At 72.6% G+C, this 24,154-nt stretch overlaps 5 protein-coding genes across 7 annotated transcripts; 3 read left to right on the top strand and 2 right to left on the bottom strand.

Moving 5' to 3' along the window:
* The first annotated feature begins 151 nt into the window (after positions 1–151).
* Positions 152–2,470, top strand: LOC142076686 (sphingosine kinase 2-like). The gene is given in 4 exon segments (XM_075139075.1): positions 152–219; positions 704–1,020; positions 1,023–2,350; positions 2,352–2,470. Coding segments are annotated over 4 exon segments (1,812 nt in total). The 3' UTR covers positions 2,451–2,470.
* Positions 2,471–4,256: 1,786 nt separating this feature from the next.
* Positions 4,257–7,705, bottom strand: LOC142076682 (D site-binding protein-like). Its single transcript, XM_075139070.1, has 4 exons — positions 7,651–7,705; positions 6,877–7,040; positions 6,098–6,285; positions 4,257–5,544 (listed from the first exon to the last, which is right to left on the bottom strand). The coding sequence occupies exons 2-4, from the start codon at positions 7,037–7,039 to the stop codon at positions 5,329–5,331; spliced, it is 567 nt and encodes a 188-aa protein (XP_074995171.1). The 5' UTR covers position 7,040; positions 7,651–7,705; the 3' UTR covers positions 4,257–5,328.
* A 1,256-nt stretch (positions 7,706–8,961) lies between these two features.
* Positions 8,962–12,886, top strand: LOC142076702 (zinc finger protein 865-like). The gene is given in 3 exon segments (XM_075139104.1): positions 8,962–9,176; positions 9,764–9,973; positions 9,976–12,886. Coding segments are annotated over 2 exon segments (3,051 nt in total). The 5' UTR covers positions 8,962–9,176; positions 9,764–9,792; the 3' UTR covers positions 12,846–12,886.
* Positions 12,887–14,338: 1,452 nt separating this feature from the next.
* Positions 14,339–17,001, bottom strand: LOC142076708 (uncharacterized). Its single transcript, XM_075139114.1, is given in 3 exon segments — positions 14,339–15,489; positions 15,492–15,961; positions 16,577–17,001. Coding segments are annotated over 3 exon segments (609 nt in total). The 5' UTR covers positions 16,621–17,001; the 3' UTR covers positions 14,339–15,394.
* CCDC106 (coiled-coil domain containing 106) lies at positions 16,966–22,411 on the top strand. Of its 3 annotated transcripts, none has more exons than XM_075139112.1 (6): positions 16,966–17,037; positions 18,003–18,078; positions 18,380–18,487; positions 19,189–19,332; positions 20,254–20,457; positions 21,684–22,310. In XM_075139112.1, the coding sequence occupies exons 2-6, from the start codon at positions 18,054–18,056 to the stop codon at positions 21,998–22,000; spliced, it is 798 nt and encodes a 265-aa protein (XP_074995213.1). In that variant the 5' UTR covers positions 16,966–17,037; positions 18,003–18,053; the 3' UTR covers positions 22,001–22,310. The 3 variants fall into 3 exon arrangements, with proteins under 3 accessions (XP_074995213.1, XP_074995212.1, XP_074995214.1); XM_075139111.1 differs by lacking the exon at positions 16,966–17,037 and adding an exon at positions 17,290–17,446 and having other exon boundaries at positions 21,684–22,411; XM_075139113.1 differs by lacking the exons at positions 16,966–17,037; positions 18,380–18,487 and adding an exon at positions 17,290–17,446 and having other exon boundaries at positions 21,684–22,309.
* Positions 22,412–24,154: the final 1,743 nt, after the last annotated feature.

Below are 24,154 nucleotides of genomic sequence, written 5' to 3'. Positions count from 1 at the left end.
ATCCTGCCCTGCGGCTCCGGCAACGCCCTGGCCGCCGCCATCAACTTCCACGCCGGGTACGGGGACACGGGGGGGACACGGGGACATGGGGGGACACGGGGACACGAGGAGGGGGACATGGGGACATGGGGATGTGGGGGGACACGGGGGGATGCCCCTGGGGATCCTGCCCTGCGGCTCCGGCAACGCCCTGGCCACCGCCATCAACTTCCACGCCGGGTACGGGGACACGGGGACACGGGGGGGACACGGGGACGCGGGGGGGACACGGGGGGGACACAGGGACACGGGGGGACACGGGGACGCGGGGGGGACACGGGGGGGACACAGGGACACGGGGGGATGTGGGCACATGGGGACACAGGGACATGGGGGGGACACGAAGGGGACGGGGACGCAGGGATACGGGAAGGGGGTCTCCCTGTGCCTGATGCGTGTCGGTGGCGCGTCCCTGCGTGTGCCGTGTCCCCGTGGCGCGTCCCTGCGTGTGCCGTGTCCCCGTGGCGTGTCCCTGCGTGCGCCGCGTGTCCGTGGCGTGTCCCCGTGCCGCGTCCCCACGCGTGACCTGTCCCTGTACCCGGTCCCTACATGAGCTGCGTCCCCGTGCTGTCCCCGTGCCGTCCCCGTGCCGCGTCCCCGTGACGCGTCCCCTGCCGTCCCCGTGCCGCGTCCCCACGCGTGACCGCCCCCGCGTCCCCGCCAGGCTGGCCCCGGCGCTGGGTCTCTCCCTGCTGCAGAACTGCGCGGTGCTGCTGTGCCGGGGGACGCCGTCCCCGCTGGACCTGGTCTCGGTGACGACGGCCTCGGGCGCCCGCGTCTTCTCCTTCCTGAGCGTGGCCTGGGGCTTGGTGGCCGACGTGGACATCGAGAGCGAGCGCCTGCGACGCCTGGGCCCCGCGCGCTTCGCCCTGGGCACGGCCGCGCGCCTGCTGGCCCTGCACACCTACCGCGGCCGCCTCTCCTACCTGCCCGCCGTCCCCCGCAGCGCCACCGCCGACGCCGCCGCCGCCGCCGCCCCCGCCGCCCGCTGCCCCGCGCTTTCTCCGATCTGGGACTCTGCGCGGGGACACCCGGCGACCCCGGTACCCCCGAGGGGGATGGGGGGGACTGGGGGGACGTCGGGGACGTCCCGGGGCTTGGGGACGAACCTGGGTTTGGGGACAAGGCCGGGAAGAAGGGTGCTGCTGCTGGGGACGTGCTGGTGCGGGGGGACGCCCCGGTGCAGGGGGACGCCCCGGGACATGGGGACACCCCGGTGCAGGGGGACGCCCCAAGTGATGGGGACACGCCAGGACGTGGGGACATCCCCAGCTCTGGGGACAACCCAAGGCGTGGGGACGCCCCAGGACGTGGGGCCACCACGGTGCACGATGCCACCCCGAACGATGGGACCACCTCAAAAGATGGGGCCACCACGGTGCGGGGGGACACCCCAAGTCAGGAGGTCACCCCAAGGCATGGGGACACCCCAAGAGATGGGGACACCCCCAGCTCTGGGGACACCCCAAGTGGTGGGACCACCAAGGTCCATGGTGTCACCCCCAGCCCTGGGGACACCCCAAATGATGGGGCCACCAAGGTCCATGGTGTCACCCCCAGCCTTGGGGACACCCCAAGTGATGGGGCCACCAAGGTCCATGGTGTCACCCCCAGCCTTGGGGACACCCCCAGCCCTGGGGACACCCCAAATGATGGGGCCACCAAGGTCCATGGTGTCACCCCCAGCCTTGGGGACACCCCCAGCCCTAGGGACACCCCAAGTGATGGGGCCACCAAGGTCCATGGTGTCACCCCCAGCCCTGGGGACACCCCAAATGATGGGGCCACCAAGGTCCATGGTGTCACCCCCACCCTTGGGGACACCCCAAATGATGGGGCCACCAAGGTCCATGGTGTCACCCCCACCCTTGGGGACACCCCAAATGATGGGGCCACCAAGGTCCATGGTGTCACCCCCACCCTTGGGGACACCCCCAGCCCTGGGGACACCCCAAAAGACGCCTCCCCCCCAGCCCCCCGCTCCCCTCCCAGTGGCCCAGTTGACGACTTACTGGTGCCACTGGGCCAACCGGTGCCCCCCAGCTGGGTGACGCTGGAGGGGGACTTCGTGCTGGTCCTGGCCATCTACCAGTCGCACCTGGGGGCCGAGCTGGTGGCGGCCCCCCGGGCCCGGCCGGACGACGGCCTCATCCACCTCTGCTACGTGCGGGCGGGGGTCTCGCGGGGGGCCCTCCTCCGGGTGCTGTTGGCCATGGCGCGGGGCGGCGGGGGGGGGGACACGGCCACCGCCGGACCCCCCCTGTCCCGCGTCCCCGCCCGCGCCTTCCGCCTGGAGCCCCTGACGCCGCGGGGGGGTCCTGACGGTGGACGGGGAGCGGGTGGAGTACGGACCCCTCCAGGGGCAGATCCACCGCGGGCTGGCCCGGCTCCTCACCCCCGCCGCGCCCTGAGGGGGGCTGGGGGACCCCCGGGTCGTGGGGGACCCTGGGGACACGGGGGACCCCTGGGGACTCGGGCAGCTTGGGGGGGGGGACGACTCAGGGGGACCCAAGGGTCAGGGGGACGCAGGCAGTCGGGGGCATCCAAGGGGTTGGGGGGACCCTGAGGGACCTGGGCGGGTGGGGGGACCCCAAGGGGTTGGGGGGACCCCGAGGGACCCGGGCAGGTGGGGGGACCCCAAGGGACCCAGGCAGGTGGTGGGAACCGGTGGTGGGGGGCACCCAAGGGGTTGGGGGGACCCTGAGGGACCTGGGCGGGTGGGGGGACCCGGGTGGTGGGGGGCACCCAAGGGGTTGGGGGGACCCCAAGAGGTTGGGGGGACCCCAAGGGACCCAGGCAGGTTGGGGGGGGACCCCAAGGGACCCAGGTGGTGGGGGGCACCCAAGGGGCCAGGAGAACCCAGGGGGTCCCCAAGGGCTTGGGGGGTCCCCAAGGGAGCTGGGCAGGTTGTGGGGGGGACCCCAAAGGGTCGGGGGCGCCCAAGGGGTTGGGGGGACCCAGGGGGACCCCAAGGACCCTGGTAGCTGGGGGGGTCAGGGGATCCCAAGGGTTGGGGGGACCCAAGGGACCCAGGGGCGCGGGGGGGGGGCAGGTGGTTGGGGGGACCCCAAGCGTTGGGGGGGGGTCAGGGAGACCCAGAGGTCCCATGGGGGGGGTGGTGGCAATTTGGGGGGTCCCGGGCGACCCAGGTATACGGGTGACCCCCCAGGACCCCCCCCCACCCCAAACTGGAGGGGACCCAGGCCTCCCCCCCCCCCAAACCTCATGCCCGGACGCCTGGGTCCCATTGGGGGGGGTCGTGCTGCCCCCCCCCCCCCCCGTGACCTATGCAATAAAGCCCGAGCGTGGAGTGAGCTCCGTCCTTGGGGGGGGTCGTGGTGCCGTGGGGGGGGTCACGCGTGGGGGGGCTGTCTGGCACACGCAGGTCCATCCCCCCCCCCCAAATTTGGCCTCCTAGAGGCCCCCCCCCCATCCCAGTGCCCCCAGTTTGGCCTCCCAGTGCTCCCCCCCATCCCAGTAGCCCCAGTTTGGCCTCCCAGTGCTCCCCTCCCATCCCAGTGCCCCCAGTTTGGCCTCCCAGTACTCCCCCCCATCCCAGTGCCCCCAGTTTGGCCTCCCAGTGCTCCCCCCCATCCCAGTGGCCCCAGTTTGGCCTCCCCAGTGCTCCCCTCCCCATCCCAGTGCCCCCAGTTTGGCCTCCCAGTGCCCCCCCCCCATCCCAGTGCCCCCAGTTTGGCCTCCCAGTTCAGGCTGCAACCAGCAGCAGGGTCAGAGGTTTTATTCTGTACAAAAGCCCCCCCCCGCCGCCTTCCCCCCAGGGTGGGGGGGTCGCGATCCCCCCCCCCCCCCCAAAACCCACGTGCGGGGGGTGGGTGGGGTAGGGGGAGGGGCAGTAAAGTGGTCAAAGTGCAAGGGGGGGAGGGAGGGGACCCCAGATGCGTGGGTGTCCCCTCCCCCCCCACGGGTGGGGGTGTTTTTTTGGGGGGGGGGGGGGTGTCGTGACGTGCTGGCTTCAGTCCCAAGCTGGGAAGGGACCCAGGCGTCCGAGGGGGGGGTCGTGTGTCTCCCCCCTTCCCATCCCCTCCAGTGACGCTACTGGCCTTAACTGGAAATGGGTCACTGGGAGGAATTGGGGGGTGGGGGGGTGGGGGGTGCCCCCCCCCCCAACATCCCGAGAGGACCCAGGCGTCCGGGAGCCCCCGCAGGGTCTTTCGACCCTGCGGGGGCTCCCGGACGCCTGGGTCCTCTCCGGGGGGGGGGCTTGGGTGGGGGGGGTGCAGTGGTTGGGGGTGGGGGGCACCCGGACCCCTGGGACCCCCCCCGTGTTGTGCTTTAAACCAGCCCTGGGGCCGGGGAATAAATATTTACAGGGGGGGAGGGGAGACCCCCACGGCGGGGGGGGGGGGGAACCCGGCATCGGGGGGGGGGATCTTGGTCCGTGTGTCCGTGTCCCCCCCCCCCCCCCCCCCCCCCGAGACTGGATCGGTTCTGGATGGTGCCAGATCCTGGTTTCGGAGATGGTGTCCGGCCAGATTCGGTGCCGGATCCCGGTGCCGGATCCCAGGGCTGGATCCCGGTGCTGGATCCTGGTGCTGGATCCCGGTGCCAGATCCCAGGGCTGGATCCTGGTGCTGGATCCCGGTGCCGGATCCCAGGGCTGGACCCTGGTGCTGGATCCCGGTGCCAGGTCCTGGTGCCGGATCCCAGGGCTGGATCCCAGTGCTGGATCCCGGTGCTAGGTCCCAGGGCTGGGTCTTGGTGCTGGGTTCTGGTGCTGGATCCTGGTGCTTAATGCTAGATCCCAGGGCCAGATCCTGGTGCCAGATGTCCTTCCTGGATCCTGGTGCCAGATCCCGGTGCTGGATCTCATTGCTGGATCCCAGTGCTGTGTCTTGTTGCTGGATCCCGGTGCCAGATCCCATGGCCAGATGACGGTGCCGGATCCAGTGCTGGTTCCTGGCGCTGGATCCCAGGGGCAGATCCTGGTGCTGGATCCCGGTGCCAGATCCCGGCGCCGGATCCCGTTGCTGGATCCTGGTGTCGGATCTGGGTGCTGGATCCCAGTGTTGGATCCTGGTGCCGGATCCCAGCCCCATTTCCAGGCTGGTTCTGAACCCTGGATCTGGATCCCAGCTCCCGGCCACTTCTCCCACTCCGGCTGCAGGGGCTGTGCCGGGATGGGTCGGTGCCAGATCGTGCCGTGCCGGGGATCCCTACGGGGAGCCGTGCCGGCCCGCGCCGCGCCGTGCCGGGGATCCCTACGGGGAGCCGTGCCGGATCGTGCCGCGCCGTGCCGGGATCCAACCGAGCGTGGCCGTGCCGGGGGTCCTACAGGGCGCCGTGCCGGGCCTCGTAGCGCGCCAGCAGCGCGCGGAAGCGGGCGAGCTCCCGGCGGGCGGCCGCCACCTCCTGCCGCAGCGCCGCGTTCTCCCGCTCCAGGAAGGCGGCGCGCACCGAGATCTGGTTCTCCTTCAGCCGCCGCGCGTCCCGCGAGCGCTTGGCCGCCGCGTTGTTCTTGCTGCGCCGGCTCCAGTACTTCTCATCCTGCGGGGACTGGGACGCTGGGGTCCCCCCACCGACACGGGGGTCCCCACGGGTGCCGGGGTCCCTCCCGGACACCTGGGACCCCCCTGGGTGCCCGAGTCCCCCAACTCCCATCGCGTCCCCCCCCCCACCTGGGACCCCCTGGGTGCCTGGATCCCCCTCCAACACCTGGGTCCCCCTCAGATGCCTGGGACCCCCCAAACACCTGGATCTCCCCCGGACTCCTGCACCCCCCCAGACACTTGGGTCCCCCCCAATCACCTGCACCCCCCCAGAAACCTTGGTCCCCCACAAACACCTGGGTCCCCCCCTTGATGCTGGGCCCCCCCAGACCCCTGGCTCACCCCCAGACACCTGAGCCCCCCCCAGATTCCTGGGTCCCCCCGGACACCTGGGCCCCCCCCCGGACGCCTGGGCCCCCCCCGGACGCCTGGGCCCCCACAGACCCCAGAGTCCCCCCAGACCCCTGGGCCCCCCCTCGGACACTGGGGCCCCCCAGACCCCTGGGCCCCCCCCCAGACCCCCGGCCCCCCCAGGTCCGGCCGCCCCCCACCTTCTGCTCCTCGGGCACGTGGACCTTCCGGGCCTTCCTGGCGATGGGCTGGGGCCGCAGCTCGTCCTGGGAGAACCGGAGCCGCCGCGGGTCGAAGGGGCCCCCCCCGGCCCCCCCCAGCGCCTCCGCCTCCAGCAGCGGCTCCCCCGGCGCCGGGGGGGTGGGGGGGCCCCGGGGGGGGCCGGGGGCTGCGGGGGGAGGGTCAGAGCGGGGACGGCACCACCCCCACCCCGGGGGGGGGGTGATAGGGTCCCGATCCCGCTGTGACAGGACTGGGGGGGGCCCCAGCGCGCTGCGGAGGGGCAATGGGGGGGCCCCTGTCACGACAGGGGGTCCCTATCGCAATGGCGGGGGTCCCTGTCGTGATGTCGTTGGGCATTGGGGGTCGCTGTTGCAATGGAAGGGGGGGTATCGCGAGGGGAGGGGCTGCGTGGGGGTCTCTGTCGCGATACGGCGCTGCACAGGGGATGCGCGCCCGCGTCCCCCCACCCCGCGGCGGGGCGGCACGTGGCGGGGCGGGTGAGCCTGGGTCCCCCGCGCACGTGAGTGGGGCGGGGCCGGGGGCAACCCGGACGCCTGGGACCCCCCCCCCACGCGTGGGCGCCCCCCCACCCAGTCCCACCCGGATGCCTGGGCCCCCCCCCCACGCGTGGGTCGTTCCCCCCAGTCCCTCCCGGACGCCTGGGGCCCCCCCGGACGCCTGTACCCCCCCCCTCCCAGTCCCACCCGGACGCCTGGGTGCCCCCCCCACGCGCGTGGGTGCCCCCGGTCACACGCACCGGCCGGTCTCTCGTGGGCGGGGGGGGGCTCGGGGCTGGGGGGCAGCCCGTGCTCCCGCAGGAACTCATCCAGGTCCACGTACTCCAGCTCCCCCGCGGCCCCGGGGCGCTCCCACGGGGGGGGCCCCACGAAGGCCCCACGGCACCCGCCCGCCTCCTCCATCCTGCCGCGCCCACGGACACGCGTCACCACGCGTGGGGGGGGTGAGGTGGTGTGGGCCACGGACGCCGGGGTGTCCCCCCTCCCCCGCCGTTAATTCCCCGGGGGCCACGTGACCGGCCGCACGTGACGGCGCCACACGCGTGGGGGACACGCGTGTGCGCGCGGGGGGGGGTGGGGGGGACGCACGTGCGGCGCTCACGTGGGAGCTCCCGCCCCCACGTGCGCCCTCACCCGGGACGTCTCCCACGGGGGGGGGGGGGAGCGGACACCCCACCCCCCCCCGGCGCCCACGCGAGGTGTGGGAGGGGACCCGGGGGGGGGGTGGTCCCGATCCTGAACCCCCTTCGTGCCCCACTCACCCCCCGCGGTCTCAGCGTGGGGGTCCCGCCGGCGGCATCTTCCCCGCCCCCCCGCTGCCCCCCCCTCCCCCGGGTCCCGCTGCCCCCCGGGTCCCGCTGCCCCCCCCCTCCGGCCCCGGTGCCCCCCTCCCCAGTGCCGGTTCGCCCTCGGTCCCGCTGCCCCCCCCCGGTCCCTGTGCCCCCCCCGGGTGCCGGTGCCCGCCCGGTCCCGGTGCCCCCCGGTCCCGGTGCCCCCCCGGTCCCGGTGCCGACCTGCCGCCCCGCGCCCCGCCGTGCCCTCGGCATGAGCCGCCCGCGGGGGCGCTGCGCCCCCTCCACGAGGGGCGGGGCCTGCCCGAGCCACGCCTTCCACCCCTGCGCTGCGCCTATCACCGCCCGCTCTGCTTGCGAGCCACGCCCCTCGCTCCGCCCACCGGGCCGCGGGGCGGGGTGGTGCTTGCTCAGGCCACGCCCCTTGGGCGCACGTTGCTCTCTCCTCATTGGCCGCGCCCCCCCCCTTCTCCACCTCCAAACCCGCCCCCGCTGCAGGTGTCGCCCCGCCCCTCCCCGCAAAGGGCGGAGCTCCTCCCCTCTACCAGGCCACGCCCCCTGGCGCCCGCCGTGGCCAATAGGGGCGCGGGGGGGCGGGGCCGGCAGTCATGCGGCGCGGCCATGGGCGCCGCGCGGGGGCGGAGGGGGGGGGGGCTGCCCTAGATTTAGCCAATGGGGCGGTGTGCGGTGGGCGTGGCCTGACCCAGTTTTGGCCAATAGGGGCGGGTGCGGGGGGCGAGGCCTGAGGGGCCGCGAGCACGTGGGGCCGCACGTGCCCGCCCGGGGGGGCGGGGGCGGGCGAGCTCTTAAAGGGGCCGCGCCCGGGAGGGCGGGGCGGGACCCCGGTGTCCGGGACCGCCCTGGGGGAGGGGCACACGGCCCCGCGCGGAACCCCACGAACCCTCCACGTGACGAGGACTCGGGCGGTGACGTCGCCGTCTCTACGACCGCCTCCCCCCCCCCGCTCCCCGTGACCCCCCCCCCCGTCCCGGGGCCTCCCCACGGGGGCACGCGGCGCCCGGCGCCCCCGTCCTCAGGGCTCCCCGCGGGGCGTGTCGTCATTTCCGCCCCAGGGGGGGGGGGGGGGGGGGTGGTTCTCCTCCCAATCCGCGCCTCTGATTGGCCGGGAGTAGCTCCCCCTCCCTTCCCACCTGGCGGCCATCTTTGAAGTGGGCACTGGGGGGCACGGGCCGCCATCTTGGGTGCGGGCGTCCCCCGGGCGCCATCTTGGGTGAGGGCAGCCGCCCGCCGCGCGCTGCCATCTTGTCTCGGGCCCCGTTCGTCGCCGGGCAGCGGCCGCCATCTTGGCCGTGGCAGGAGGGCGCCGCGGCGCCATCTTTAGTGTGGGCTACGCCCCCCCTCTCCATCCTCCCCACTCCCGTCACGGGTGTGGGGGTCTCTGCCACCCCCCACGTCCCGCGTGGGGTGGGGGGGTGCCCCGGTGTCCCGGACGCCTGTGATCCCGCCGTTCCCGGACACCTGGGTCCCCCCCCTTCTCCGCGGTACCGCAAAGGATTGTGGGGGCGGGGGGGCGGGGCTTGCGTCACGTGGCCCCGGCCGGGGGGTTCCGGCTCCGGCGGGGGAGGCGCGTCCGGCCAGGCCCGTCCGTGCGGGGCTCCAGGGCGGCCCCGGCCCCGCACCCCCGCACCCCCCGGCCCAGCCCCCCCCCCCCCGGGACCCCCCGGCCCAGCCCCAGCCCCGGGACCCCCCCCCCCGGCCCCGGACGGACGGGCCTGGTTCACCCCCAGGTGAGTGACCCCCCGCCCCCCGCCATCGCTCCCGGGGCCCCCCAGCCCCGGGCCCCGTGTCCCCCCCCCGGAGGTCTTAACCCCCCCCACCGGCCCGCCGGGGCTGAGCGACCCCCATAACCCTCCGCAGGGCGAGCTGCGTCCCGCTGAGCCCCCCCCAAGGCCGTGGGGACCCCATAGCCCCCCCCCCGACCTCACAGACCCCCCAAAAAGCCAAGGGGACCCCATAACCCAGCCCTAATCCCGCCTCTGGGCTCCTCCTGCAGCCCATCCATCTCCTGTCCCCCCCCCCAGACCTCGAAGCCCCCCCAAAAAGCCAAGGGGACCCCATAACCCAGCCCTAATCCCACCTCTGGGCTCCTCCCGCACCCCACCCACCCCCTGCCCCCCCCAAAAGCCGAGGGGACCCCATAACCCAGCCCTAATCCCGCCTCTGGGCTCCTCCCGCACCCCACCCACCCCCTGCCCCCCCCCAAAAGCCAAGGGGACCCCATAACCCAGCCCTAATCCCACCTCTGGGCTCCTCCCCAGGCCCAGGGGACTCCCCTGACCCCCCCTCCCACCTCTCACACCCCCCCCCCCGCCAGGTCGCAGCCCCCCCCCTTACCGGGCGGAGATGGAAGCCAACGTCAGCGACGAGAGCGTCCACTTCCAGAGCTACCCCTTCGACTTCCTCGAGTTCCTCAACCACCAGCGCTTCGAGCCCATGGAGCCCTACGGCCACGAGCACCCCAAAACCCTGCCCGCCCTCCCCTGCCCCCAGCCCCCCTTCGACTACCCCCCCCTCCCGGCGCCCCCCCCTTCGACCGCCCCCCCGCTGCCGCCAAGCACAAGGACTTCAAGGCCGAAGGAGGCGCCTCCTCTTCCTCCTCCTCCTCTTCCTCCTCCCAGCCGAAAAAGGCGGAGGGCGGCGTGGGGGTGCAAACGGGAGCCCCCCCCTACCCCAGCCCGGCCGTGCCCCCCCCGCCGCAGCCCCTCTTTGAGGCCGCCGGCGCCTTCAACGCGCCCCAGTGGGGCATCGTGGACCTCTCCAGCCACCAGCACCTCTTCGGGGGGCTGAAACGGGGCGGGACGGTGGCGGTGGCGACGGGGACGGCGGTGGCGGGGACCCCGGCAGCCCCCCCGGCCCCGCCGGAGGCGGCGTCGAAGGAGGAGAAGAGTTATTTCCGCCGGCTGAAGTATTTCATGGAGCGGCGCTTCCCCTGCGGCGTCTGCCAGAAGTCCTTCAAGCAGTCGTCCCACCTGGTGCAGCACATGCTGGTGCACAGCGGCGAGCGGCCCTACGAGTGCGGCACCTGCGGCCGCACCTACAACCACGTTTCCAGCCTCATCCGCCACCGACGCTGCCACAAAGAAGCCGCCGAGGATGGCGGTGCTGCCGGCGTCACCCCCGCGGCGGTGGCCACCACCTCCGGGGTCATGCCAGCACCCAACGGGGCCGGCGGGGTCTTGCCGGCGCCCAACGGAGTCAACCCGTTGGCGAGCGGGGTCAACGCGGCGCCCAACGGAGTCAACGCGGCGCCCAACGGGGTCAACCTGGCGGCAGGCGGGGTCTTGCCGGCGCCCAACGGGGTCAACCCGGCGCCCAACGGGGTCAACCCGGCGCCCAACGGGGTCAACGCAACGCCCAACGGGGTCAACGCGGCGCTGAGCGGGGTCATCCCGGCGCCCAACGGGGCCGCCGCGGCGCTGAGCGGCATCATCCCGGCGCCCGGCGGAGTCATCCCGGCTCCCGGTGGGGTCATCCTGGCGCCGAGCGGGGTCATCCCGACGCCCGGCGGGGTCACTTTGGCGCCCGGTGGCGCCGCCCCGGCACCCAGCGGCGCCGCCCCAGACGGCCCCTTCACCTGCTCGCTGTGCTGGAAGGTCTTCAAGAAACCGAGCCACCTCCACCAGCACCAGATCATCCACACCGGCGAGAAGCCCTTCACCTGCTCGGTGTGCGCCAAGAGCTTCAACCGGCGCGAGAGCCTCACCCGCCACGTCAAGACGCATTCCGGGCTGCTGCGGGTGCCCTGCGCCGTCTGCGGGAAGGAATTCCGGGATCCGGCGTACCTCCTGCGGCACCAAGCCGCCCACAGCGGCCAGCGCCCCGACTACAAGTGCGAGGTCTGCGGCAAAGCCTACGCCGCCCCGCAGAGCCTGCTGCGGCACCGGCAGGTCCACGCCGGCCCCAAGGCCGGCGCGGCGGCGTACCCCGGCGTCCCCAAGGGAACGGCGGCGGCGGTGCCGGTGTTCCCCGGCGCCTACGCGGCGCCGGAGGGGGAGGCGAAGGCGGGGGACGGCGCCGGGGGCTTCTTGTCCCCGCCGCCGGCCGCGTTGCTGGCGCCAGGGAAGAGTTTCGGCTGCGGCATCTGCGGGCGGGCGTTCGGCCGTCGGGAGACGCTGAAGCGGCACGAGCGGATCCACACCGGGGAGAAGCCGCACCAGTGCGCCGTCTGCGGCAAGCGCTTCCGCGAGTCCTTCCACCTCAGCAAGCACCACGTGGTGCACACCCGCGAGCGGCCCTACAAGTGCGAGCTCTGCGGCAAAGCCTTCGGCTACCCCCAGAGCCTCACCCGGCACAAGCAGATCCACCGGCTGCCGCTACCCTGCGGGTTGGGGGGTGCCGGGAGCCCCCCCGAGGGGCTGAGCTACGGTTGCGGCGAATGCGGCGAGCGTTTCCCCGACCTCTTCCGCGCCGTCAACCACAAGGAAGCCCACGCCGGGGAGAAACCCTACGGCTGCGACGCCTGCGGCAAAGCTTTCGGCTTCATCGAGAACCTGATGTGGCACAAGCTGGTTCACCAAGCCGCCCCCGAGCGGCTGCTGCCCGAGGGGGGGCCGCCGGCCGAGAGCGGGCTGCAGCCCCCCGAGGAGCACCCGGTGGTGCCGAGCGGCGAGCGTTTCACCTGCGGCACCTGCGGGCAGAGCTTCAAGCATTTCTTGGGGTTGGTGACCCACAAGTACGTCCACCTGGTGCGGCGGACGCTGGCCTGCGGCGTCTGCGGGCAGAGCTTCGCCGGCGCCTACGACCTGCTGCTGCACCGGCGCCGGCACCTACAGAAACGCCATTTCGGTTGTTCGGTTTGCGGGAAACGGTTTTGGGAAGCGGCGTTGCTGATGCGGCACCAGCGCTGCCACACCGAGGAGCGGCCTTACCGCTGCGCCGTCTGCGGCCGCGGTTTCCTGCGCTCCTGGTACCTGCGGCAGCACAAGGTGGTGCACACCGGCGAGCGCGCCTACAAATGCGCCCTGTGCAACAAGCGCTTCGCCCAGTCCTCCAGCCTGGCCGAGCACCAGCGCCTCCACGTCGTCGCCCGCCCCCAGCGTTGCCAAACCTGCGGCAAGACCTTCCGTTACCGTTCCAACCTCCTGGAACACCGCCGCGTTCACCTGGGCGAGAAGGTTTACCGCTGCGAGCTTTGCGGCAAGAGCTTCTTCTACCTGTCCTCCATCCTGCGCCACCAGCGCTCGCACGACGCCCGCCGCGACCTGCGCTGCTCCGCCTGCCTGAAGCTCTTCAAGGACCCCAAGTACTTCAGCAAACACCTGCAGACCCACCAGGGCGGGCGCCCCTTCAAGTGCAGCACCTGCGGCGAAGCCTTCAGGAACACCTACGGCCTCAAGAAGCACCGGCACGGCCACAAGCTGGAGCGCCTGGCCGCCCTGGCGCACAAGGACGCTTGAGGACGGGGCGCGGCGGGGAGGCGGCGGGGCTGGGCGCCGCGGCACGGGCTGGGCGTGGGGCAGTTGCGGCTCGGCGCGGCGCAACGGGGCTCGGCGGGGTGCAGCGCGGCTCGGCGCGGCGCAACGGGGCTCGGCACGGCTCAGCGTGGCGCGGCTCGGCGCGGCTTGGCACGGCTCAGCGTGGTGCAACGCGGCGCAACGTGGCTTTATCGCGGTGCAACGTGGCTTGGCACGGCTCGGCGCGGCTTGGCACGGCTCGGCGTGGTGCGGCACAGCCCGGCGCGGCGCGACACGGCTCATCGTGGTGCAGCACGGCTCGGCGCAGCTCATCGCGGTGCCGCAGGGCTCGGCACGGCTCACCAAGACGTTACACGGCTCGGCACGGCTCGGCACGGCTTGGCACGGCCCGGCACGGCTCGGCACGGCTCGGCGCAGCCCGTCCCACCAGACGCGGGTGAATCCCATCCCCCGGCCGCATGGACACGCCCCCCAGCGCCCCTCCCACCAGAGGCAGTTTTTAAGGCCGCAGGTATATAAATAAATGCAAATATAAATTTATATATATATAAAATATCTATAATAGAGAGTTTCGGCACCCCCCGCCTGGCAAGGGGGGGGTCCCGGCGCGGGCGGAGACCGGGCGTGGCGATGGGCGGGGCCGCCCCGGGGATGTACAGACGAAGCCGATATTAAACCGTGGATGCGACCGCGGGGACGACTCCTTCCGGCGCCGGCGGGACGGGGCGCGGGTGGGGGGTGGGGGGCCGTGGGCGGGTTGGTCGATGGGTTGGATGATGGGTGGGTGGGGTGGTTAGTTGATGGGTTGGTTGGGTCACGGGTGAGTTGGTTAGTTGATGGGTTGGGCCATGGGTGGGTTGGTTACTCGATGGGTGGGTTGGATGATGGGCGGGTGGGTTGGTTAGTTGATGGGTTGGTTGGTTGGTTTGTGGGTTGGCTGGATCATGGGTGGGTTGGCTGGATCATGAGTGGGTTGGTTAGATGATGGGTTGGGCCATGGGCGGGTTGGTTACTCGATGGGCGGGTTGGTTAGTTGATGGGTTGGTTGGTTGGATCCTGGGTGGGTTGGTTAGATATGGGTTGGTTGGCTCATGGGTTAGTGGGTTGGACCACGGACAGGTTGGTTAGTTGAGGGGTTGGTTGGTTAATGGGTGGGGGGGTTGGTTAGTTGAGGGGTTGGTTGGTTAATGGGTGGGGGGGTTGGTTAGTTGAGGGGTTGGTTGGTTAATGGGTGGGGGGGTTGGTTAGTTGAGGGGTTGGTTGGTTAATGGGTGGGGGGGTTGGTTAGTTGAGGGGTTGGTTGGTTAATGGGTGGGGGGGTTGGTTAGTTGAGGGGTTGGTTGGCTGATGGGTGGGTTGGCCAAGGGGTTCAGGGGTTGGGTGGGTGGGGGGTGGTTTGTGGTTGGGTGTTGGCCATTGGCCGATGGTTTTTGCCCCCCTCCCCCCCCCCAATGAGACAACGGAAGAAAAAAGCAAAAAAACAAAAAAGAGCTTTTTAATAATAATTAAAAAAAAACCAACGTCACGTTGGGGAGACCCGGGGGGGCCTCGCCGGGGGGGCGGGCGGGAGCAGCTTCACCGGGGGGATGGGCAGTGCGGACCCTGTCCCCAGGGCCACCGTCCCTCCGTGCGGGAGCCCCGAGGCCACCGTCCTTCCATGTCCCCAACCCCGGGGCCACCGTCCCTCCACCTCCCCAACCCCAGGGCCACCATCTCTCCATGATGAGCTCCACGGCCACCATCTCTCCACGTCCCCAACTCCATGGCCACCATCTTGCCCTGTCGCCAACCCCAGGACCACCATCCCTCCCCAATGAATTCCATGGCCACCATCCCTCCATGATGAGCCCTGAGGCCACCGTCCTTCCGCATCCCCAATCCCAGGGCCACCATCTCTCAATGTCCCCAACCCCAGGACCACCAACCCTCCGTGACGAGCTCCATGGCCACCATCTCTTGATGTCCCCAACCCCAGGGCCACCATCCCTCCATGGATGACCTTCATGGCCGCCATCCCTCCATGATGAGCTCCACGGCCACCATCTCTCCACGTCCCCAACCCCAGGGCCACCATCCCTCCATGGATGACTCCATGGCCACCATCCCTCCACGATGAGCTCCACGGTCACCATCTCTCCACGTCCCCAACCCCAGGGCCACCATCCCTCCATGGATGACCTCCACGGCCACCATCCCTCCATGATGAGCTCCATGGCCGCCATCTTTCCATGATGAGCTCCACGACCACCATCTCTCCACATCCCCAACCCCAGGGCCACCATCCCTCCATGGATGACCTCCACGGCCACCATCCCTCCATGATGAGCTCCATGGCCACCATCTCTCCATGATGAGCTCCACGGCCACCATCTCTCCACGTCCCCAACCCCAGGGCCACCATCCCTCCATGATGAGCTCCATGGCCACCATCTCCTGATGTCCCCAACCCCAGGGCCACCACCCCTCCACAACAAGCCCCACATCTTCCACCTCCCCACCCTTCCACCCCCCTCCCCATCCCCACGTCCCCATCACGGCGCGGGCGGCCGGGGCAGATGCTTGCGCCTGACGTGTCGTTGGAGGGTGTTCCTCTCCCCGAAACGCATGTGGCAGTGGGGACACTGGAAGGTCGTTCCCCCGTGTGCACCCGTTGGTGGTGGGCCAGCTCCCCCGAGTCCCGGAAACGTCGGGGGCAGAGGGGGCAGGCGTGGGGCTTGCGGCCGGCGTGGGTGTATTTGTGACGTTCCAGGTGGGACGTTCTCTTGAAGGCTTTGCCGCAGGCGCGGCAGACGTGGGGCTTGTGCTCCGAGTGGGTGATGCTGTGGCGCTGCAGGTAGGAGAGGTACTCGAAGGAGCGGCCGCACACCGGGCAGGAGAAGGCGCGACGGAGGGTGCCGGGACCCCCGGGTTCGGCCACCAACACCGTGTAGGGCAGCCCTTGGTTGTCGATCAGAAGGTAACGACCCCCGGAGGGGGGGCTGGACCCCCGGCGGGAGGTCGAGGAGGAGGACGGAGGGTCCGCGGGCGGCGGTGGGGGCGGCGGTGGGGGCGGGGGGGCGGGGGGCGGCGGCGGGGGGTGGGTGGAGGTCTCGGTGCGGCTGTGGGGAGAGGAGGGGGGGGGTTAGGGGTGGGGGGGTCCCGGCTGCCTGGGGCCCCGGGGATGTTGGGGGGGCAGGTCTGGGGGCCCCGAATGCTGGGGGTCTCGGGGGGGGGGGAGGGGGGAAACCTGGGGGTCCTGGACGCCTGGGTCCCTGGGGGGGGCAGATCTGGGGGTCCCGAATGCCGGGGTCGCTGGGGGGTCAGACATGGGGGTCCCGGACACCTGGGCCCCTGGGGGGGGGCAGGTCTGGGGGTCTCGGACACCGGTGTCCTCAGGGCTGTGGGGGGCAGGTCTGGGGGTCCCGAATGCCGGGGTCGCTGGGGGTTCAGACATGGGGGTCCCGGACACCTGGGCCCCTGGGGGGGGGCAGATCTGGGGGTCCCGAATGCCCGGGGGTCCCTGGGTGGCGGGGGGAACCTGGGGGTCCCCAATGCCTGGGTTCCCAGGGGAGCTGATCTGGGGGTCCCGGCTGCCGGGGTCCCCGGGGCTGTGGGGGGATCTGGGTGTCCCGGACACCAGGGTCCCTGCGGGGGGCAGACATGGGGGTCCCGGACGCCGCTGCCTCCCCCCCCGGCCCACTCCCCCCCCCCCCCGCCCCGGTCCCCCCCGTTACCTCCCGGCGGCTCCGCGCCCCGGGCCCCACCTCGGGCCCTTCATGGGGCCCCGCTCAGGCCGCGGCGTCTCCGGTCGGGCCCGACCCCGGCTGCGCGCCCGGGGGGGCGGGAGGGGGCGTCCGGGGCCGCCGCATCGGGGTCCCCCGGCCCCGCGGGGCGGGAGGGGGCGCCCGGTGGGGGGGGCTGCGGAGGGGGGGGGGCCTCAGCCCGCGCCGGTGTCGCAGCGCTTGGTGTCCGGGTGGAAACGCCGCGCGGAGACGCGTTCCTCCTCCACACCCCCGCCCCCAAGTGCCCCCCCCCCCCACGGGGGACGCGGCGTTTCTGACCCCCACCGCCCCACGCGTGTCAGCGCACAGCCCGGCAGCGCGCGCGCCTGCGTGCGCGTCTCTGCGTGTCAGCGCAGGGTCTCCCGTGCGCACACGCGTGTCCGCGGCCACCCCACGCGCTCCCCGCGGCGGCGGTAAGGGAGATCCCCCCCCCCGGGGGATGTTTTTCGGCTCTGCTTAGGGGCGGCTCTTTCGCGACGCTCCCCCCCCCCCCCCACCCCCCCCCCGCTTCGCTTTTCGCCCGCGGCCGCGCTCGGAATTTCACCCCGGTCCCTGCGCGGGCGGCGGGGGCGGGCGGCGGCTCAGGGAGCGTCGCGAAAGAGCCGCCCCCGAACGGAGCCGAAAAACATCCCGGGGGGGGGAGGGGGTGGGTTAGGGGGGAGGGGAGAGGCGGGGAGAGGCGGGGGGGGAGGACCGGGGCCCGCGCCCCCCCCCCCGCCCCGTAGTCCCCCCCCTCCGCGTCGCCCTTCGCCGTCGCTCCCCCGCGGCTCTTTGCAGACGGTCCCTGCCCGGGCGGCGGCCGCCGGGCGGATGCGGAGCGGGGTGAGCGCGGGGGCTCGGCCGGGACCCCCCCCAACCCCGGGACCCCCCCAACCCCGGGGCCCCCCCGTAGGGACCCCCCGCCACCGGCCCGGCTCCCCCCGCCCCCCGCGCCCGGTTTTGGGGGAACCCCCCGTGGAGAGGTCCCCGTTCTGTGGGGGGGTCCCGATTTTGGGGGGGGTGTCCCGGTTTTGGGGGGGGGGCCCTGCTTTGAGGGGGGTCCCGGTTTTGGGGGGGGGTGTCCCGTTTTTTGGGAGGGGGGGGGGTCCTGGTTTTGAGGGTCCCGGTGCGGGAGGTCACGGTTTGGGGGGGGGTGTCTCGGTCTGGGGGCACTGGTTTGGGGGGGGGCGGGTTTTGGGGGTCTCCGGAGGGGAGTGTCCGGTTTGGGGGGGTCCCGGGGGGGGGATTCCTGGTTTGGGGGGGCCTGGGGGGGTGTCGTGGTGTGGAGGGGTCCCGGGGGGGGTGTGGTGTCCCTTTATGGGGGTGTCCCTGTGCCAGGGATTTGGGGGGTCCCGGTGCCGCTGCACCCCGGTGACCCCCCCGTCCCCCCCCCCCGCAGCGTCCCGCCGAGGTGCCCGGAGGCAGCGGGGGGGCCGGGGGGGTCCCCGCCATGGCCGAGCGCCGCCGCCGACCCGGTACTGGGGGGCCCGGGGGGAGGGTGGGGGTGTCAGGGGGCTGGGGAGGGGCTGGGACACCAGGGGGGGATTTGGGGGGGGACCAGGACCCTATTGGGGGGGGCAGGGCCCCCCTGGGGGGGGGCAGCACCCGGGGGACCCCAGGGGGGGTTGGGGGGACCCTGGGGGGCACAGAGGCCTCATTTGGGGGGTGTCAGTGCCCCGGGGGGGGGCAGGGACCCCCTTGGGGGGTGCTGGGGGGGTCAGGGTGCCCCAGGGGGGTGGGATGGGTGACAATGACCCCCCCCTGTGCCCCCCCCAGTGAAGAAGGATGAGGAGGCCTTCGAGATCTCCATCCCCTTCGAGGAGCCCCCCCATGTCGAGCCCCCCATCTTCTACAGCCTCAGCCCCCCCCAGAGCAGCTTTGAAGGTGGGGGGCGCCCGAACCCCTGGGTGCTTTTTGGGGAGGGGGGGGTGTCACAGGGTGCAGGGTCCTCAGGGGGATGGGGGCCCCCCAAACTGGGTGGGGGGCAGTGTCCCTGGGGACGTGGGGCTGGGGGTGCCCGGGCTGGGGGTCTCCGGGACGTGGATCTGAGGGTGGGGGTCCCCAGAGCCCCCTGGGGCACGGGGGGTCCCCAGGGATGTGGGGCTGGGCGTCCCCAAGCGGGGGGACCCCAGGGACATGGGTCTGAGGGTGGGGGTCCCCGGGGGTCCCCAGAGCTCCCTAGGGCATGGGGGGTCCCCAGGGATGTGAGTCTGAGGGTGGGGGTCCCCAGAGCCCCCCAGGGCGTGGGGGGTCCCCAGGGATGTGAGTCTGAGGGTGGGGGTCCCCAGAGCCCCCCAGGGCGTGGGGGTCCCCAGGGATGTGGGGCTGGGGGTGCTGCAGTTGGGGGGTCCCTGGGAACATGGGGTTGGGGGTCCCCAGGACGTGGGTCTGAGAGTGGGGGTCCCCGGGGGTCCCCAGAGCCCCCCTGGGGCACAGAGGGTCCCCAGGGATGTGGGTCTGAGGGTGGGGTCCCCGGGGGTCCCCAGAGCCCCCCGGGGCACAGAGGGTCCCCAGGGGACGTGGGGCTGGGGTTCCCCGGGGCGCGGGGGGTCCCAGGACGTGGGTCTGAGGGTGGGGGTCCCCAGAGCCCCCCGGGGCGCGGGCGCAGCTGCACCTGGCCCTGGAGCGCAACGCCTGGCTGCAGAAGCGCATCGAGGACCTGGAGGAGGAGCGGGACTTCCTGCGCTGCCAGCTCGACAAGTTCATCTCGGGCGCCCGCGGGGGGGACGGTGAGGGGACGCGGGGGGGACACGGGGGGGGGACGCGGGGGGGGGCACGGGGGATGCTCGGGGCACGGGGTCTGGGGAGTCTGGGGGGACTTGGGGATAAGGGGATTTGGAGTCTGGGGGACATGGGGGGACATGGTGGGGGACACGGGGGGTGACATGGAGGGGACGTGGGGGATGCTCAGGGTACGGGGTCTGGGGGGACCTGGGGACGTGGGGACAGGAGGACAAGGGGATTTGGGGTCTGGGGGACACGGGGGGGACGTGGGGGGGAAACGGGGGGACACAGGGGGGACGTGGAGGGGATGTGGGGGATGCTCAGGGCACAGGGTCTGGGGGGACTTGGGGACAGGAGGTTTGGGGGGACATGGGGACAGGGGGCTTGGGGGGGACAGGAGGTTTGGGGGGGACATGGGGACAGGGGGCTTGGGGGGGACAGGAGGTTTGGGGGGGACATGGGGGACATGGGGACAGGGGGCTTGGGGGGGGCGGGAGGTTTGGGGGGGACAGGGGGACAGGGGGACGGGGGGTTGGGGGGGCGGGAGGTTTGGGGGGGACATGGGGTCAGGGGGTCTGGGGGGGACAGGAGGTCTGGGGGGGACATGGGGACAGGGGGGACATGGGGTCAGGGGTCTTGGGGGGGACAGGAGGTCTGGGGGGGACATGGGGACAGGGGGGACATGGGGACAGGGGTCTTGGGGGGGACAGGAGGTCTGGGGGGGACATGGGGACAGGGGGACAAGGAGTCTGGGGGGACACGGAGGGAACAGGGATGGGGGACAGGGGACAAGGACGTGGGGCACGGGGGTACACGGAGGGGCAGGGGGACGTGGGGTCTGGGGGGACACGGGGGGACACAGGGACGGGGATCCGGGGGACGTCGGGGGGTGGCCGGGTCCCCCCGGCGCTGAGCGCTGCCCGCAGAGGAGCACGGCCGGGGGAAGACGGCGCCGCGGCGGGGGGACGCGGGGGACCCCCGCAACGGGGAGGTGACGGACAACGACAGCGTCACCTCCTCCCTCGGCCCCTCCGAGGACGGCGGCGCCGGCGACCGGCGGCGGCAGAAACCCAAAAGCGGCGTCACCCGGCGCCGCGTCGGCAAAGCCCGGACCCGCGAGCGGCAGCGGGGTGAGACCCTGGGGACACTGGGGACACCGGGACCCCCTGGGGACACTGGGACCCGCTGGGACCCTCTGGGGACACTGGGACCCCCCTGAGTCTCCCAGGACCTATGGGGACCCCCTGGGGACTCTGGGACCCTCTGGGGACACTGGGACCCCCCCCCAGACCCCGCAGGGTCACCCCGGTCCCCTCCAGGACCCCCCAGGCCACCACGTCCCCGAGGTCCCCCCGCGGCGGTGGCCATGGCTGGAGGTGACGCTGTCTCTTCTGTCCCCCCCCCGGCGCTGGCCCGTGTCCCCCCACGCCTGTCCCCGTGTCCCCATCCCTCTCCTCCCCATCCCCACATCCCCGTGTCCCCGTCCCCGTGTCCCCTGTTCCCCGTCCTCCCGTCCCTGTGTCCTCCTGTCCGTGTCCCCATGTCCTGTCCCTGTGTCCCCATGTCCTACTGTCCGTCATCCCTGTGTCTCCATGTCCCCATGTCCCCATCCCCGTGTCCCCCATCCCCGTGTCCCCGTGTCCTCCTGTCCTCCATCCCCGTGTCCTCCTGTCCCCGTGTTCCCTGTCCCCATGTCCCCATGTCCTCCTGTCCCCCATCCCCATGTCCCTGTGTCCCTCATCCCCGTGTCCCCCGTCCCCTGTCCCGTGTCCCCTGTCCCCCATCCCCATGTCCCCTGTGCCTGTGTCCCCATGTCCCTGTGTCCCCATCCCTGTGTCCCCATCCCCGTGTCCCCCACCCCCTCCTATCCCCGTGTCCCCATCCCCGTGTCCCCCACCCCCTCCTATCCCCGTGTCCCCATCCCCGTGTCCCCATCCCCTCCTATCCCCGTGTCCCCATCCCCGTGTCCCCATCCCCTCCTATCCCCGTGTCCCCCACCCCCTCCTATCCCCGTGTCCCCATCCCCATGTCCCCCATCCCCTCCTATCCCCGTGTCCCCATCCCCGTGTCCCCATCCCCGTGTCCCCCACCCCCTCCTATCCCCGTGTCCCCATCCCCGTGTCCCCACCCCCTCCTATCCCCGTGTCCCCATCCCCGTGTCCCCACCCCCTCCTATCCCCGTGTCCCCATCCCCGTGTCCCCACCCCCTCCTATCCCCGTGTCCCCATCCCCGTGTCCCCATCCCCGTGTCCCCATCCCCTCCTATCCCCGTGTCCCCATCCCCGTGTCCCCATCCCCGTGTCCCCCACCCCCTCCTATCCCCGTGTCCCCATCCCCCGCCCCCCGCCCCCCGCAGTGAAGGACGCCGACGGGGTCCTCTCCCGCTACAAGAAGATCCTGACCACCTTCCAGAAGCTGAAGAGCATGAGCCGCGCCTTCGAGCACCACCGCGTCGACCGCAACACGGTGGCGCTGACCACCCCCATCGCCGAGCTGCTGCTGGTGGCCCCCGAGAAGCTGGCGGAGGTGGGGGAGTTCGACCCCTCCAAGGAGCGGCTCCTGGAGTACTCGCGCCGCTGCTTCCTCGCCCTGGACCCCGACACCCTGCAGAAGGTGCAGGCCCTCAAGAAGAGCAAACTGCTGCTGCCCATCACCTACCGCTTCAAGCGGTGAGGGGGGGGCGAGGGGGAGACCCCCCCGGCCCCCCCGGCGGGGGGTGGGAGCCCCCCGACCCGCCTGGGACCCCCCCGACAAGGTGGGACCCCCCCCGAGACCCGCAGACACTCCCCAGAGGGCTGGGACCCCCCCAGGACCCCCATGTGCAGGAGCCCCCCGACCCGCCTGGGACCCCCCCGACAAGGTGGGACCCCCCCCGAGACCCGCAGACACTCCCCAGAGGGCTGGGACCCCCCAGGACCCCCATGTGCAGGAGCTCCCCGACCCGCCTGGGACCCCCCCGACAAGGTGGGACCCCCCCAGGACCCCCATGTGCAGGAACCCCCAACAAGGTGGGACCCCCCCGACAAGGTGGGACCCCCCCCCGAGACCTGCAGACACTCCCCAGAGGGCTGGGACCCCCCAGGACCCCCCAGAACCCCCCCCAACAAGGTGGGACCCCCCCAGGACCCCCATGTGCAGGAGCCCCCCGACCCGCCTGGGACCCCCCCGACAAGGTGGGACCCCCCCCGAGACCCGCAGACACTCCCCAGAGGGCTGGGACCCCCCAGGACCCCCCAGAACCCCCCAACAAGGTGGGACCCCCCCAGGACCCCCATGTGCAGGAGCCCCCCGACCCGCCTGGGACCCCCCCGACAAGGTGGGACCCCCCCCGAGACCCGCAGACACTCCCCAGAGGGCTGGGACCCCCCAGGACCCCCCAGAACCCCCCAACAAGGTGGGACCCCCCCAGGACCCCCATGTGCAGGAGCCCCCCGACCCGCCTGGGACCCCCCCGACAAGGTGGGAGCCCCCCCCGAGACCCGCAGACACTCCCCAGAGGGCTGGGACCCCCCAGGACCCCCATGTGCAGGAGCTCCCCGACCCGCCTGGGACCCCCCCGACAAGGTGGGACCCCCCCAGGACCCCCATGTGCAGGAACCCCCAACAAGGTGGGACCCCCCCGACAAGGTGGGACCCCCCCCCGAGACCTGCAGACACTCCCCAGAGGGCTGGGACCCCCCAGGACCCCCCAGAACCCCCCCCAACAAGGTGGGACCCCTCCAGGACCCCCATGTGCAGAGCCCCCCGACCCGCCTGGGACCCCCCCGACAAGGTGGGAGCCCCCCCGAGACCCGCAGACACTCCCCAGAGGGCTGGGACCCCCCAGGACCCCCCAGAACCCCCCAACAAGGTGGGACCCCCCAGGACCCCCATGTGCAGGAGGCCCCAACAAGGTGGGACCCCCCCCCAAGACCTCCAGACACTCCCCAGAGGGCTGGGACCCCCCAGAACCCCCCCAACAAGGTGGGACCCCCTCAGGACCCCCATGTGCAGGAGCCCCCCAACCCGCCTGGGACCTCCCCGACAAGGTGGGACCCCCCCAGGACCCCCATGTGCAGGAGCCCCCCGACCTGCCTGGGACCCCCCCAACAAGGTGGGACCCCCCCAAGACCCCCAGCGCCCCCCTCATGCCCCACACTGGGACGGGACCCCCCCTCAACCGGCCTGACCCCCCCCCCAGTGCCCTCCCCAGTGGGGTGACGCCCCCCAGCCCCCTCCCCCACCTCCTGCACTGGGGTGGGACCCCCCCACCCCCCCCAAACCGGCCTGACCCCCCCCCGCCCCCCCCCCAGGGGGGTGGGACCCCCCCAACCCCCTCCTGTGCCCAGGCTGGGGGGTCCTGGGGGGTCCTGGCCCCCCCCCCACTATGGGGGTTCTCCCCTTCCCGTGGCCCCGCCCCCCCCCCGGCCCAGGGAAAAACGCGGAAAAGGCGAAAAAAAGGAAAAAGGAGAAAAAAACACAAAAAAAAGAGAAAAAACGGGCGAATAAACGGGGAGGAACCGCCGAGATTTGGGCAAATGTGGAGCCTCCTTTGGGGGGGGGTCGGGGGTGGGGTCGGGGGTGGGGTCAGGGGTCACGGGGGTCAGGGGTCAGGGTGTTGGGGGCGCGGGGGGTCAAGGACGGGGTCGGGGGGTCACGGGACCCTCCCGGGGGGGTTGTTCCCCATGGGGCGCGTGTGGCCCCGCCTCCCCGTGACGACACTTCCGCTCCCCGCCGGAAGGGCTCTCTCGGAATGGGGCGGGGCCCGCGCCTGCCGCGGAAGGAGCCGAACGGCGGCGGAAACTGCCGAAGGGGCGAACCGCGGGGCGGAGCCAACCGGCCGGAAGT

The sequence above is a fragment of the Calonectris borealis genome, unplaced genomic scaffold (assembly GCF_964195595.1).
Source record: "Calonectris borealis unplaced genomic scaffold, bCalBor7.hap1.2 HAP1_SCAFFOLD_93, whole genome shotgun sequence".
Classification (NCBI taxonomy): Eukaryota; Metazoa; Chordata; class Aves; order Procellariiformes; family Procellariidae; genus Calonectris; species Calonectris borealis.
The sequence above is the reverse complement of the archived record's forward strand: the minus strand, read 5'-3'. Positions and strand labels throughout refer to the sequence as shown.

Coding starts and splice junctions, on each gene's coding strand:
- CCDC106 (XM_075139111.1), top strand. Junction 19,333..20,253: donor GGGCGCCCGCGGGGGGGACG/GTGAGGGGACGC, acceptor CGCTGCCCGCAG/AGGAGCACGGCCGGGGGAAG. Junction 20,458..21,683: donor GACCCGCGAGCGGCAGCGGG/GTGAGACCCTGG, acceptor CGCCCCCCGCAG/TGAAGGACGCCGACGGGGTC.
- LOC142076682 (XM_075139070.1), bottom strand. CDS start 7,039: ATGGAGGAGGCGGGCGGGTGCCGTGGGGCCTTCGTGGGGCCCCCCCCG. Junction 6,286..6,876: donor CGCCCACGAGAGACCGGCCG/GTGCGTGTGACC, acceptor CTCCCCCCGCAG/CCCCCGGCCCCCCCCGGGGC. Junction 5,545..6,097: donor ACGTGCCCGAGGAGCAGAAG/GTGGGGGGCGGC, acceptor CAGTCCCCGCAG/GATGAGAAGTACTGGAGCCG.